The sequence below is a fragment of the Phaenicophaeus curvirostris genome, chromosome 19 (assembly GCF_032191515.1).
Source record: "Phaenicophaeus curvirostris isolate KB17595 chromosome 19, BPBGC_Pcur_1.0, whole genome shotgun sequence".
In the NCBI taxonomy this organism is placed as follows: Eukaryota; Metazoa; Chordata; class Aves; order Cuculiformes; family Cuculidae; genus Phaenicophaeus; species Phaenicophaeus curvirostris.
This window is the reverse complement of record NC_091410.1, coordinates 10,932,838-10,946,853: the sequence shown is the minus strand read 5'-3', so window position 1 is coordinate 10,946,853 and position 14,016 is coordinate 10,932,838. Positions and strand designations below refer to the sequence as shown.

The following is a 14,016-nucleotide window of genomic DNA, read 5'->3' as shown; positions in this document are numbered from 1 at the left end:
AAGCAATATTTCAGCTACCAGGTCTTGTTTCTCATTTTCTTTCTCCATTTTCAGCTGACCCAGTAATATACATCCATACTTTAAAACACTGTACGTGTTTCTTCCTGATTTTCCAAGAAGCACGTAAGTCAAAAGGCAATAATTCCTTCGCTCCTTTGCAGAGTTAATAGCAAAAGTTAACAGCATTGTGAAAGCACGTATTAGAGGACACTTGCAGATTAAATTATTAAAACCAGTGGCCTGGTTGAAAGATGACTATTGCACAATTAGAATGTTATTATTTCACTCACAGAGCTGTATTAAAATTTTTGTTGCGCCTACTTACAATGAAACTTTCTTGACTTCCCTCTTGGAAAAATGATAATGAGGGGTTCTTGCTGTGTGCCTGGCACCTGAGGAAGCTGGTGTGAGTCCTAGATGCTCTGTAGGCATGGCTAGATCATGGTGTAGTGAGTCATATTGGGATCCAGGCTCAGCTCCTGACATCTGCGTCGCCTGTAAAAATGGGGAGAGCTTGAATGTGAGTCAGGTCCCTGCGATGGAGATCCTCTGTTGGTTGGGTCACTGCAACATATTGGCAAGGTGGTCGATCATCCAGATCCTTGTAATTGTGAAATACGTCTTTGTTATTCAAAGTTCAGGAAATAAAAGCATTTTGCTGTTCTAGCTGCCTGTTTCTGCTCCCGTTTCACCAAGAACAAATGTGACACGTTGAATGAACTGAAATATATGTTTCTGCTCTATCAAGGTCCCCACCCAAATGAGCTGTTGGCTCAGAAAATATTTATGCTGGCAAAGCACCTATGCGTAGCTTTGTAAGCCTTTATAGGAGCAGTAGCATAAATTTATCGGCGTAACTTTCAAAAACATAAATTTTGATCACTGGCTTATATACAAGTGGGGTTCAAACAAGGTTTCCTGTCTCACCATTTTTCATTCTTTAGATTTGCATAGTGGCATCATTTACTTGCAGCTCGCAAGGAAAACCTCTAATTGCTTATTTGCATAGAGATTTGGAGATTTCTTCTGCAAGTTGGAATGACTCATAGACTGCATTTTTCCTAAAGGTTCATCAGATTGTTTTATTACTTTTGTATTGATAATTGTATTATGCATAACCCACAATTTAGCATGACCTGTTTTTTCTGAAAGATGGTAACTGGCAAATCTTGCGGTGAACTTTGTGTTCAGGTCTCACATGTTTAAGCATGTGTTTTCCTTGCAATCTGGGAGCTGGAAGTTATAACTCACAGCTTCTTCAGATCTAAGACTGAGGTTTTGATTTGTGATCGCAATGGTAGATTTAAGCTATTTTAGTAACTCAAAATTAGCACAAAATGGCATTGGTGAGTAAATCATTGCAAAAAAAAAATATTCAATTTGAAAGTTTAAAGATATTTTATGAGTTAATCTGATATTGAATCCCTTTTATCCTATATTTAAATATTCAGCTGCTAATCCAGAAAAACACCTAAGTACTTGTTTCATTTGAATTAAGCGGTTAGTCTTATTGGAAGTTAAGTACAGATGTGAGGCCCTGATTCAGCCAGGTAATGAAGCGTTTGAGCAGTCGTGTGCAGCTCAATGGACAGAGCTGAACCAGACTCTCCTTGCTTTTCCTGAGTTAAGATCTAGCAAATACAGCCCCACCAGAGAGATACAAAGCACAATCCTTCCAGCTGATCTGTCTTCAGGTAACATTGCTTTGTAACTGTACTATTTACTCGGCAGCTGTTGATTACAGACTAAACTGTCCTCCTTTAGAAGTAATAATTCTGTTGTGAACATCTGCTATCATAATGTCTAAGAACCTACTTGTTGCAAGTTCCATAGCATCAACGAAGTTGAAGAAGACACAAAGTGCAATGAAAAATAGTTACATGGTAAATAATAAAAAAAAAGGCCTTAAATGCTCCTAGAAGTTGAGAAATTTTGTGAAAAAACTCTTGGGAAACAGTAATTCACCTTGTCTAATGGAATAAGGGGAGAATATCGCTCTACTGACTTCATTCAGATCCCACCAAAGACAAAAAGTTTTCACTACTGATTTGCTAAGTGTGTGTCTGTAAAAATGCTCTGTTGAGACACATTTTAGAATTATTATTGCTTCTTCAGACGATGTCCCAACAAGTGCTTTACTGTTTCCCTTTCATTATTTTTTACTCCTGTTTGTATAGTCTTTGTTCTTACATTTTCTTTTTTTGTTTCTTCTGCTTTTTTTTTCTTCTTTTGCTCTTTACAGGTCATTGCTGGTCTTTCTTCTCTCCTTCCCTTTCCCCTGATAGCACGATTCTGAGTTTACTTAGACTCCGAATTGAGCAAAAGAAGAAAAAAAAAGTAGCACTCCAGCTTCCAAGAGTAGCATCTATATATAAATTTCTTTCTGTTCTATTACAGATGACCCAACTACAACAAGAATATGAATCCATACTCAGAGGTCGCTTGCCTGAATCTATGAGACAGCAATATGAAGACACCATTGCATCTTTAAAATCTCAGGTACTTTATTATTATTCATCTTCAACGTATTCAACTGGATAAAAAACATCTCTAGACAAGAAATTATGACCCTCTAAACTTTGGGGAAAAATACTGAATAAGCCTCAAAACCAAATTATGGCAGCATTCACATGCTTCTCACTTGGTTGTTTTTCACAAGGCTTTTCTCCTCCAGCTTCCTCACCTTGAGAGCTGCCATATTGTATCTTTTGATCCCAGATTTTGCTTCAGTTGGCAGTTGAAAGTAGAAATTCTGCTGTATTCAGTATTAGGATTTCTTTCTCAACCTTTCAAATATAGTACAAAGAACCACAGAATTGTTTAGGTTGGAAAAGACCTTTAAGATCAAGTCCAGCCATAAACTTCACACTGCCAAGTTCACCACTAAACAGTTGTTTCTCACCTTCCTTACCTTGTTTCTCCTAAAAGAATCATTTAAAGGATGCATGGAAAGGGTGCAGAAGACAACGAGAAATCATTTTGGTTTCTTTCCACCCTATATAATTTATATAATACAGTTGCTTTATATATTTTTTTTTATTTCTTCTAGGATTTTATTCCAAAGAAGCAATGGATTATTTCTCCATTTTCCTATATGAAAAAGCTATAATAGTTTTCCGTAATGCTTTGTCTATAATATTGCAAAACACTTGCTCATCTAGAATAATGCCGAAACAATATTATTTGTGTGAAATAGACTATTAAATTTGCTACTAGAAATATCAAAATGTCATTGTAAATAGGGAACTGTTGATGAATTGAGTGTTTCGTGTGCATGATTCCCCCAGAAGTTATTTGATGCTTTCCCATTCAGTATATTAGGAGCTGGAGGGAAACAAAATGCCATCATTACCTGAACTCAGGCGAGGAAGGATAAATAGCAATAAAGAGACGTGATTATAGATATGGAAAAATGGTAATCAAAGGGTTCGCATTTAGCCCAGTGCAGGACTGTCCATTTAAAGGTGTTGGAAAGGACTGGGATCTGTCCTGGGCTAGAAGGAAGAAATGAGAGAAAGGCAGAGCAGTGCTGGTGACTCAGAGCTTCCCATGAACTCTGGGAAGAGCAAAAGCCCTGAGGACGCAGCATACAGGTTTAGGCTACAACTCTTTATTTCTCTTTCCTATGCAATATCTGTCCATGGAAAGGGTTGGTAATTTAATGTATTTGGGTGTCCCCCTCTTTTTTTTGCTGTACAATGCAAAGGATTTATTCTGTAGTACTTTTTGCTGTGCAAGAGACACTTTGCACACTTTTTTTTTTTGCCAAAGTGTGTCTTTAGTAGAAGTAGGAAACTTTCTTAGGGGGAAACTCATATTCCTGTGTGCTGCTAGTGACACAACTTCAACACTGTGGTTGTAAACACTCTGCTACATGTCAGAGGCTTCCTGATGGAAGGGTGCTCTTTCTTATATAAATAGTTGAGTGAAATAAAGCGTTAAGGATCTACTGGGGAAATCTATTTCCAGTTGATAGTAAAAAGCTATTTTTAAAGTGTGGTTGACTATTAGCGCTGCCTGGTAGGAAGTGTTACTCTAGAGCTAATATAGGAATACTAGACCTTTTAATGAGTTACAACACAGTAGAATCTGATATCCACCTGCAGGGCTTCTGTAAGCAGCAGCAGCATTTCAAAAGAGCAAAAGTAACTACACACACTAAAACCTGGGTGCTCTCCCAGAACTACATAGCTGCTGGCTGTATTTCCAGCAGAACGCTGTCGTCGCAGAGCCCTCGATAAGCAGGGCTCTTTCTGAAGCACAGGTGTCCTGCTCTTTGAAAATTGTTGAAATTCCTGTTTGAAAACATCAGACAAGAAGGGCAGTGGAATCTCTGCACCTGTCAGGATTATTTATTGTTGGAGGAGGATGAAGAGGAGAGGCTGGGTAGAAGCATCAAGCAGTGATAAAAATAAACAACAAAAAAAAAGAAAATATTCAGGGCATGGGCAAAGTTTTCTAAAAAACATCGCCAAATATAAAGTGCACTGCCCAATTTTCTGCTTTTGGTGAGTCACCCAAAAGTGGCCACAGTGTATTAATAAACAGTAATTTTCATACACTTCAGGAACAGGTGAGTGCCTTCATCAGAAAAGCAGAACTGCAGGGATCAGAGCACAGACATCGCATGGGAGTTTAGAGCAGAAGAGAAGCTCCCAGACCCTTGCATATCCCATATGGTCCCACTAGCTGAGTTTAAAACTTAGTTTGACCCTATACCTAAAGGAAAAGAGAGTGTGCAGCTGGAGGAAGGACAGGGAAGCCACGCTAGCAGTCTTCTATCAAGTATTAATTTGAGGATGCAGCTGAAGCGTTACAGCTTTTTATTTAGGCAGGATAAAAGAGAAAAACACCCTTCATGAAATGAGCACAAATTTATTAATTAGAATTGTGTGCACCATTTTCATGCGGGATGTATTTTACAGATAAATATTCTGGAGAAAAGAGTCTCTGCCCTCCAGGAAGAGGTGGATGTCTGCCACGCCAGAAGGTATGTGACTATCTTCGATCAATTTGTACCATTTCACACCTGTGGATCCCAGTTATTGAAGTTTTATGACATAATTAAAACACTCAAATATGGTTGCAGTTTTAAAAGAGCCTTATTTTCAGTAAACAAGCGTCTGAGACTTTTCCCTGTGCTTAGTCAGTACTCTTCAAGGAAGATTAGAGAACGTGCAGGTGCATTACAAGTCTGGGCTTTGCCTCGATGTTCATGATGAGACAGTGGCTCGGTGCACATCTGCAGCTCTACGATGATGCCACCTCCTTTTGAGCTCCTTTTAAGATAGAAAACAATGATGCAATGCATAATATTACAGATCACATCTTCAAAGTACCGGATCTTCATGAGCCTGAGCTTTTTTTCAGATGTTTACACCCTCCAATATAAATTATGGCAAGTGCTGCAGCAATAAAAAGCCTTGCTGTGCCTTTAGAGTAAGTGATTCACATGGAGAGGTGAGTAAAAGGAAACCTCCTAGGAAAGCCACTCCATCTTTTCTAAATTTATGGACTTTGATGATACTTGCGTGTCTCACATGAGGGTTTCAGCAAATAAGAGTGCATGCTTTTAAAAACAGTGTAAAAATCTGTAATATATTTAATCATTTGTAGAAATGTTAGCAGTGTGAAAGTTGTCTGAAAATATTAAGCTTCAACTTTTTGTTAGCTAAAGCTAATTGGAAACGGAAAATGTCATAGATTCTTGGCAATAAGTCCAGTGTAGGTAACTTCATTAGATAAATATAAAGCTGTAATATAGTTTCTGGAATCTCCCCATAGCAGCTGTAGCAGTAACAAGGGATGCATTTTGTCTCAAACTTATTCTGTCTCAAAGTTAGGAGAATAGCTGTTTGAAAAGATGAATAATCACAGACCTTTAGGTCAGGCCAGGCCACTGATGACTGAGATGCTAGGGGTGGAAGGAGCCCCAGCCACATCAGATGGGGAGGAAGGGGCAGGGGCAGAGCCAGCACAGTGCAGAGCAGCCTCTCCCGGCAGGGCTGCAGACTTGGAGAACCTTTTGTGCCACTTCTGTTCAGGAATATTTTCTTCCCACCCTGAACTTTCTTCCAAGACTACATTTACACGAAATTCAGTGTTCGCGTGCACCTCACCCTCATTCATTGAGCTACTGCTTTTTGCTGCTTTTACCCACACGCGTGCCTGTGGCTGCAGGCGAGATGTGGCTCCTCGATGCTCCCTGCGTGCTCCTCAACACCTCGCGTGGCTGCGGTCACGGCTGCATCCAGGCCTTCTGCCAACTGGACCCAGCCCTGGCTTCAGCCTGTTATGTTTTTATTGTAAGAATAATAAGATACGGCTAATGAGAATCTCTTCGTTTTCAGGTAGCTGCTGAGGCCGTTGGATTTCTTCGATTGCCAAATGGACTGCTTTGAATAGGTTTGAAGATTTGGCTCTTATTAAAATTAAATTAAATTAAAAATTAAAATTAAAATGCAAACATCAGTGGCTCTTTTGTTAGCACATGAAATGCAAGGAAGTTCATGAAAACGCATCCATTGCTCATGCCAGCACGTTTTTAGTTGTACCTTCCTTCCATTATTCTTTTGATCATTATCTTATTACAGACTTACGCGTGTTTGACTCTGTGCTGAGCTTGCTTACCAAGTGAGTAGAGTTTCCTCTACTAATATTTTTGTTATTACTTCCTAGCACCATTCTTTTCACTTTCATACATGAAGGAAATCCTATTTTCTATTATTATTGTCCAAGATATTTTAACATATTTTGACATTGTTTTGTGTCCATGTGTTTACATAATATTAAAATATTATTATTTTGTACTATTTTGTTTTGACATTATTGTCCTGCTTGGGCATCTCACTCAGCTACATACCCACAGTGCATATGAGAGTTTGGTATGGCTTTGTGAACTAAGAAATTATTTCATGTTATGTTTCAAGGAAAAAACTTGTAGCAGGAATGAAAACTCTGCGATGACAGTTGCCACCGTTGCCAGTTAATAGCATATAAACCTATGGCTGAGGCTGCAGACGCCGGTTGCAGGAGAGTCCTTTGTCATTTACTGATAACACAGTTATGGGATGTTATTGAAAAAGAGTCATTACTGGTAACGGCCTTAATTCTGCATGAGTGTACACAGGCTGGATGATCCTGGCAAATCCAAGCAGGTTCCCGAGGGTTTGCAAGGATGAGTTTTGAGCTGCAGTGGGAAGCTGAAGGACCCAGAAGGGGAGTCTGGTCACTGGCTCTGCCTCCCAGGCAAAGGAAGGTTTCCTTATCTCTTGGCCATCCCTGAGCGAGTGTATACATTAGTACATTTATAATCTGTACATTTAGATATGCCAAATATAGGAATAGCTTTTTTTTTTTTAACTAGGCACCGTCCTGCCAGCAGTGTTCGTATCATGGCATAGTTAATGGTGTGAGTGACAAGAAATTCCTGTCTTCCAAGTCCAGCTGTGGCACTGGCAGCAGCAGCGAGACCCTCCGTACCTCTGCTGACAGGAGCTGTCTCCTCTCCTCCCTCACCCCACTGGCACCAGCGCTTGCGTGCCACGCTCTGGGCAGAATTCAGAGGGTCCTGACTGCTTGAGTGCCTGAAACTGGATGCGGCTGCCCCACCAGCTATCCCGCAGCTTTCCAGCTGCGCTCTTATCTCCACCTGGCATGGAGATCAATGAGCAGAGGCTCTGGCAGGCTGGGCTCCATCCACCCCCTCCTCCTGGCAAATGCCTGCCAAGTACAGGCTCCAGCTTTGCTCGGTGCTTTGCTGATTGTCAGTCCGGTCGGGGCCTGGGCAGGTTCTCCACCTTCCCTGAATCAACAAATGATTCTTCTAATTATAGATAAGGGGTTGTCGTGGTTCTGATAAGCCAGGAGGTGCTGCGGCAGGTGCCACAAAGCCTCACCTGGGGCAACGGGTGAGTTTTATTAGGAGGAATTTGTTAGGATGCATTTAGTTAATTGTGGGCAGTAAAATGACTCGTATTTACTCAGGGAGGTGCACGGCGGCAGCGATGGTTGGGCTCATCAGGAAAAGCACGGAGAGCTCACAGAGCTGCAGGCTGCACGAGCTGGGATTTACCTGCTGGATATTGCCCTGTGTGCAAGCAGCAGATGTTAGGACAGTGGAATTGCTCTTCTGATGTGTGAAAGAAATGAGGAGTCTTTGATTCTGCAGTTCCGCTTGCATTCATGCATGATATATGGGGGGTTACAGTGCTTCTGAAAGCGGTAAGGAGGGGTACATCCATAAAAAAACAAGTGGATCCTCTTCCAGCTAGTTGACTTCAGGCCTCAATTTCCTTCTTTTTGATGGAAGCGGGTTGCTGATATCATTGATGATCAAAGAGCAGCATGAGAAAATTAGATCTTGGTCAACCAGGAGTTCTAAAACTCTGGGAAACTCTTTCCATCATCAAATACTGGGTGAGGAGCATTTTGAAGGGCTTATAAACCTAATAAGAACTTAAATTCATGGTTAGTTGGAGTTCTCTTGTAGTTGTTGTTAAGATTTCTTCGATTATTTTTGTAACAAGTAGGAAGTAGAGTCCAAATTGCAGGATTAGAAATGTTTTTGTACGTATTACTTGCTCTATACCAGTCTTTTCACCCACTAGATAATAAGTTGCCAGCTGCCAGAAGTTGGCTTCATTGCCCATCAAACAAGCTGTGGTGAAACCAGCTTGAGTATGGTTAGAGCTTTATTTGTACTTTCCATTTATTTAATTTTACTGATTTTGGGGAGAGAAGATTGCTTCACTCTACATGAAGAAAAAAAGCATCATAACGTTTTTTACCAGTATCAAGGGAGGTGACCCCTATCAAGGTGACACTTTATTTCGGTGCCACTCACAGTTCTTGTGTTACACGTAACAAATAAGCTCATTTCTGGTGCAGCTGGAAGAAAAGGGATACAACCTCCCTCCTTCTCCCAGCCCTCTGCTTTCTTCTGCAACAGAGCTTTAATTGTGCTGCTGACAGCAGATACTCCTGGTACTGCCCAAATCTCTGCCGACTTTGATTTCAAACTGAGAAATGATTTTGCTGCACAAAAGGAGATTTTAAGGTGACTTGAAGAAAATATTTGCAAACACTAGACTATTTTACAGTCTTTTATTGAATTTTCTGAAAAACACGCACAGCTTTGATTCCAAGGATGAGCAGTCTTGATAGGGAATGTCTGTGAGACCTGATTTATATTTTTAATTATCTCAATGCACTGCAAGTCCTTCCCAAATCACAAAGTGTACTGGAGGCACCACACTACTAAATTATACTTGGTCTCGTTCTGAGGGTACAAAGGAAAAGTAAGACGTCAGATGTCGTATGAAAAAGTTTCAGAACACAAGGTCATTTTAATTCAGACTTTTTTTCCAAGGAACTATCTTTTCTAAGCTTTGATATTTTGTTCAGAAAGGTCATTTCTTTTAAGCCTTTGTCATTAAAGAAGACTTGTTCTTTAAAGTGTGCTATCAAAGAGTGCAGAAATTGCAAGTTACTGAAACTAAAAATGCACGATCAATTTTAAGTCTGCCAGCTAAAGCCCACTTAAAATTAGATGTCCTCTGGTACTGGTGGCTTCTTTGATAAAGTCAGTGAAAGAAAGATACGCAGTTGGTCAATTCAAACCAAAAAAATTGAGATAATTAAATAAAACATTTTCTCCCTAAATTAGAAATTAATTTTTTTTGTGTGAGAAAGCATTGAAAGAACAGAATAAGGATCTGAATAAGGCACTGAAGATGTGGCTGGTCAGTCTAGGGAGTTTGTCTGCAATGGCCTGTGGATTCACAGTTGACCATTCTTCTTCCAGAGCAAGCATTTCTAGAAAGGGATTCCTCAGAAATGGGTCTTTCTCTTTAAATTCAGAACCTACCTAAATCTCAGTAAGTTTTTTATACAGTCAGATTCTCATTCTGCTTCTAAAGGAGGTGGAAAAACAGACCTAAGAAGGCTAATGGCTCCATATGGATTTCATGAACAGTCAGAGCCTGGATGTTTGCAAGGCTGTGTTTAATTGTGCTCAGGAATGATGTTACGTCTTCTTTGACTTATCGACACTTGCTTGTCATCTTCTTGTTTGTTCATTGCTGTTGGATGAGGTCATTGGCTGACTAATTTCAGTATACATTTGAATCTAGAATGAAATCTCTGATTTTAATCAGCTCTTCCTCCCCTCTCCTTCGTCTTCCTTGGGCTACAGTAGATGAAATGTGACTTATCCCAGGTTCCTGCTGGAGGAGAGTGTGGTGGAGCAGTGATGGGAATTGGCACTGGGAGACCAGGAGCTGCTCCTGGCTGTGCTTCATACTGTTGCTGTGGCACGGCACCTCGTGTAGCCCACTGTCCCATAGATGAAGTGATGGAGAAGCTGCAGAGCAGGCAGGGTTAGCTAGAGGCAACAGGCAGATTGCAAAGCTAGCCATGGTGCCACCACCTACTTTGACTCTTTGTGAAGGTTTTAAGTAACACACCAGAAGTCTCCATTTTCTCCCCTGACTTCATAATAGAGACCCAATTTTGCCACGGTATTTGCTATCCTCATATTTAAAGTTTCCTGTCTTTACAGCCATGAAGCTGGGCCTAATCCAAACCTTTAAACTCAACAAGCAAGTTTCAGGAGACTGCAGCTGGCTCTAGACCAAGCCCTGTAGGTTCACTCTGGAGGACCACCTATGTTACTGAAATCTCCTGTGGAGGGTACAGCAAGCAGGGGAATTCACTGTTGCTCTGCTCAGGAAATTTTGGGAGCTGCAGGATCGAGCTGGTGTGGGTTTGGGAGACTTGGAGTTGCTCTCTTGGCTTCTCTCTTCGCACACGTGCATCAACTGTTTTTGTAAGGTGGACATGTCCTTCTGCTGGAAGCAGACACAAATGCACCGACACGTTCTGCTGCCCTGGGCATGGCTGGAAGGACAACCCTTTGTGGCTGCATCTCAACAAATGCAAAGCAGCAAGGACCTACCATGGAATTGTGAACAATGGGCCCTCTGGGCCGTTGTCTGCACGTCTGGCTGGTTGGTCCAGCTCCTGGGGCTTTAGCCACGCAACCGATCCAAGCTCACCTTCCTGTCGCTGAAGCACTTAGTGTCACTCCTGAATAAGGAGCAGCAGAACCCGTGGCTTCCCACCTAGAGCCAATTTCAGTCTCCTTGAAGTTTCTCTTAGAGTTTAAAGGGTTTGAGTGAGGCCCAGCTTCCTCACTGTGAAGGCAGGGGAAGTTCAAACAAGAGGAGAGCAAATGTGGATCCCCTGCTTCTGCAGCAGCCAACCAGGGGAGCATCTCCTGCCAACCCTGTTCCCACAACTCAAGGTTTGCTCCCAATGCAGATAGTGGCCCCAGTGATGCTTCAGTGCCTTTTTTCAGACCTTGGCTGTGGTTCCTCCTGCCAGCGTTATGGGTGCCGTAAACCACCGGGCTGCTATGCGACAGTTTGAAATATAAATACTGGGCCTAGTAAAAAAGTAACCAGGCACCTGCAGCAAAGCTCCGGTTACAGCAGCGCGGTCCAGCTGCCACCCCACACCCTGCTCCAACAACAGGGCCAGAGCTCTTGTGGATCATGGACAAAAAGGAGCTGGACAAAGCAGCCAATTCCCAGCTGGGCACTTCTCACCTGAAACTTCAGCTTTAATTCAATAGAGCACATGTGCAAACACTTAAGCTTAAGCTTGCACTTAAGTCCAGGACCAGCCCCGTGCTTGGATGTGCTGATGAATAGGGACTTTCTGGGGACTCAATCCTACAGCCGAGTTTGTGATTATCTCCTACCTTTAGTGAGATTATACCTGAGCTTGCTTATGCTCCCAAATGTTGTCTTCGAGGCAGAGGTTGTCCTTCTCCAAACAGTTACGTTGTACATATCTCCACCTCATTCCTGCCAGAAGAATCCTTCAGCACCCCATGAGCTGCGTGTGCAGCTCTGTGCCAGCAGCTCTAGTTTTGAGGCAGGGTGACTGTAGAAAGGCTCACATGAACATCTTGTCTGCAAAGGACAACTGAAGGTCTTCCCCTGCAGTAAGTTGGTGGGGTTTCATAGCAGTAGAAGCACCTTGCGATTGGGTTGGGTTTGTGCTGAAGCAGTACTTTATGATATGTTGGTGGAACCAAATTATTTAAGCCTTTTGATGGAGCTAAGGGTTGGGGGCTATTTTCTTTCACATATTTCTGGTGGGGGCTCTCCAGGCAGAGCTTGACCATATTTTCAGACTGATGCAGGAGCTTTGTTCTCAGGAGCGAGCCCCCGTTGTTGTGACAAGCAGCACTAAGTTGGCCTGCGATGCTGAGCCTCGCGCGGGATCCAGCCTGCTCGTGACTTGGCGTGATGCCACCTTGACAGATGGGCCCTGAGCATCCAGAGATGCGTGTGAGCGCTGGGGGCTGGACCGCCCCGGGTCCCCCGCAGGGAATGCCTCTGCTGGGACTGTGGGTGAGCCCTCCCCAATTCATCGCTCTGCTTTGCTTTTATCTTTGCAGAGGCTCCTTTGCAGAGGGAGACAAGTGCTCTGCTCGGGTTGAGCCTCTGCAATGTGCACGTGGGTTTTGAAAATTACGGCTGCTGTTCTATCAAACCTATAGAAGAACAGGATGGGAAGTGCTTGGGGAGGAGACACTGATGGCGCTTCACCTCCAAACACTGTTGTTACAAAAGATGCTGGGTTTTGGATAGATTGTGATCGTCAGTTACACAGTCATTGTAAGGAAGAGGGTGAAAAATGCCAAGCTTAAACTGATAGGAATGGTTGGACTCGATGATCCGATGGGTCTTTTCCAACCTGGTGATTCTATGATTCTATGAAATATTATTTTTAAATTCATGTGGCTACTAGGAGCTTTTGAATTGATACGTTCAGATCTCTGGATCTACAGACCTTTGGGTCTCTTTTATTTCATATGACAGCAATTTCCAGGTGAATGTACACACAGTCGTGTGAGTACCAAGCTGTGAAATAGCTGCATGGGTGCACAGTTTTTTGATGAAAGTTCCTTCCCAAGTTGTCTTTTCAAGCTAGCGAACAGCAGTGCTGTAAGATGCATCTCTCACAAGTGCAGCCTCCGGGTTGCATTGCATGGGCATGAAAGATTAGGCTTGGGAGAGCAACAGGGAAAAGACAGTAGAGGAAACATCTCCCTCACTTGCTTGTGGTGTGATGGCTACTTCCAGTGTTTGGGTGAAGGCTGTGGTTAAAGCATTGCTGAAATTACCCTCCATTGAGTCCTGGGACTCCCTGGAGGCTCCTGGTGATGTTTGTACCCCCGAGGTCGCAGCCTTTGCCCTTGTGCCCGGCCAGCTTTGTAGCAGGGAGCAATTCCAGGGTGTGTTATTTACTGGGCAGGCAGGTTCAAGCCTTTCCCCTCCACAGCAGGCATTTGAAGCCGTGTTTTCAAAACAGTTCTGTGTTTTGATGCTCACCTTGATTTGAATGCCCTAAGGGCTCTTTGATTGAGACTCCTCACAACCTAATGTTCTCCAAGAAACCCAAACACCATTTGTAATTAATGATGTGCAATTATGGATGGTTTTATTTGTATCCTGACGTGTCACCTGGGCTGTTTGTCATGTTGGAAGACTAGAGAGGAGATGGGGCTCAGGGGTGGGTCTGGATCCACCTCTGGGATGGGACATCTGGGGGACCACAGCTGGGATCCAGGAGGGGATGGAGCAGGGAGAGGTGTCTCACCTCAACTAAATTCACACATAATTCCACAGTTATGGTTGATTTTAACCTTTTCTTGCCCATGGAGAGATGAGGACTGCCTGCTGGTGAGGCCTCTCTTCAAGCACTCGGCGTCTGTTACTGTTCCTCGCAGGCAGAGAGGTCCCAGGGCTTACGGTAAGCAGCTGTAGCTCCAGAGGGAAAGCGCTGACGAGACAGAGCATTACAGGGAGGACGTAACAGCTGATGTATTTACAGCTACGCTGCTTCCTCGATGTTCCTAAGACGCAGATGAAAGTAAAACTGGCAGCCGCTCCACGCGATGCAAATCATGCGCTGCTGCAGTGGCGGCCCCGCGGAGGTATG

At 42.9% G+C, this 14,016-nt stretch overlaps 2 protein-coding genes across 3 annotated transcripts in view; both read left to right on the top strand.

Annotated features, from left to right (window-relative positions):
- CEP112 (centrosomal protein 112) overlaps window positions 1-6,809 on the top strand; it is a 161,781-nt gene extending 154,972 nt beyond the window's left edge. For both annotated transcript variants that reach the window (XM_069872763.1, XM_069872762.1), the window contains 3 exons: window positions 2,398-2,499; window positions 4,926-4,990; window positions 6,351-6,809. In XM_069872763.1, the coding sequence (XP_069728864.1) occupies window positions 2,398-2,499; window positions 4,926-4,990; window positions 6,351-6,354 (171 nt within the window). In that variant the 3' untranslated portion in view covers window positions 6,355-6,809. The remainder of the gene's footprint in view (window positions 1-2,397; window positions 2,500-4,925; window positions 4,991-6,350) is intronic.
- Window positions 6,384-14,016, top strand: part of AXIN2 (axin 2) — a 51,397-nt gene continuing 43,764 nt past the window's right edge. Inside the window, exon 1 of the mRNA XM_069872766.1 lies at window positions 6,384-6,405. The gene's annotated coding sequence lies outside the window, so the exon portion shown is untranslated. The remainder of the gene's footprint in view (window positions 6,406-14,016) is intronic.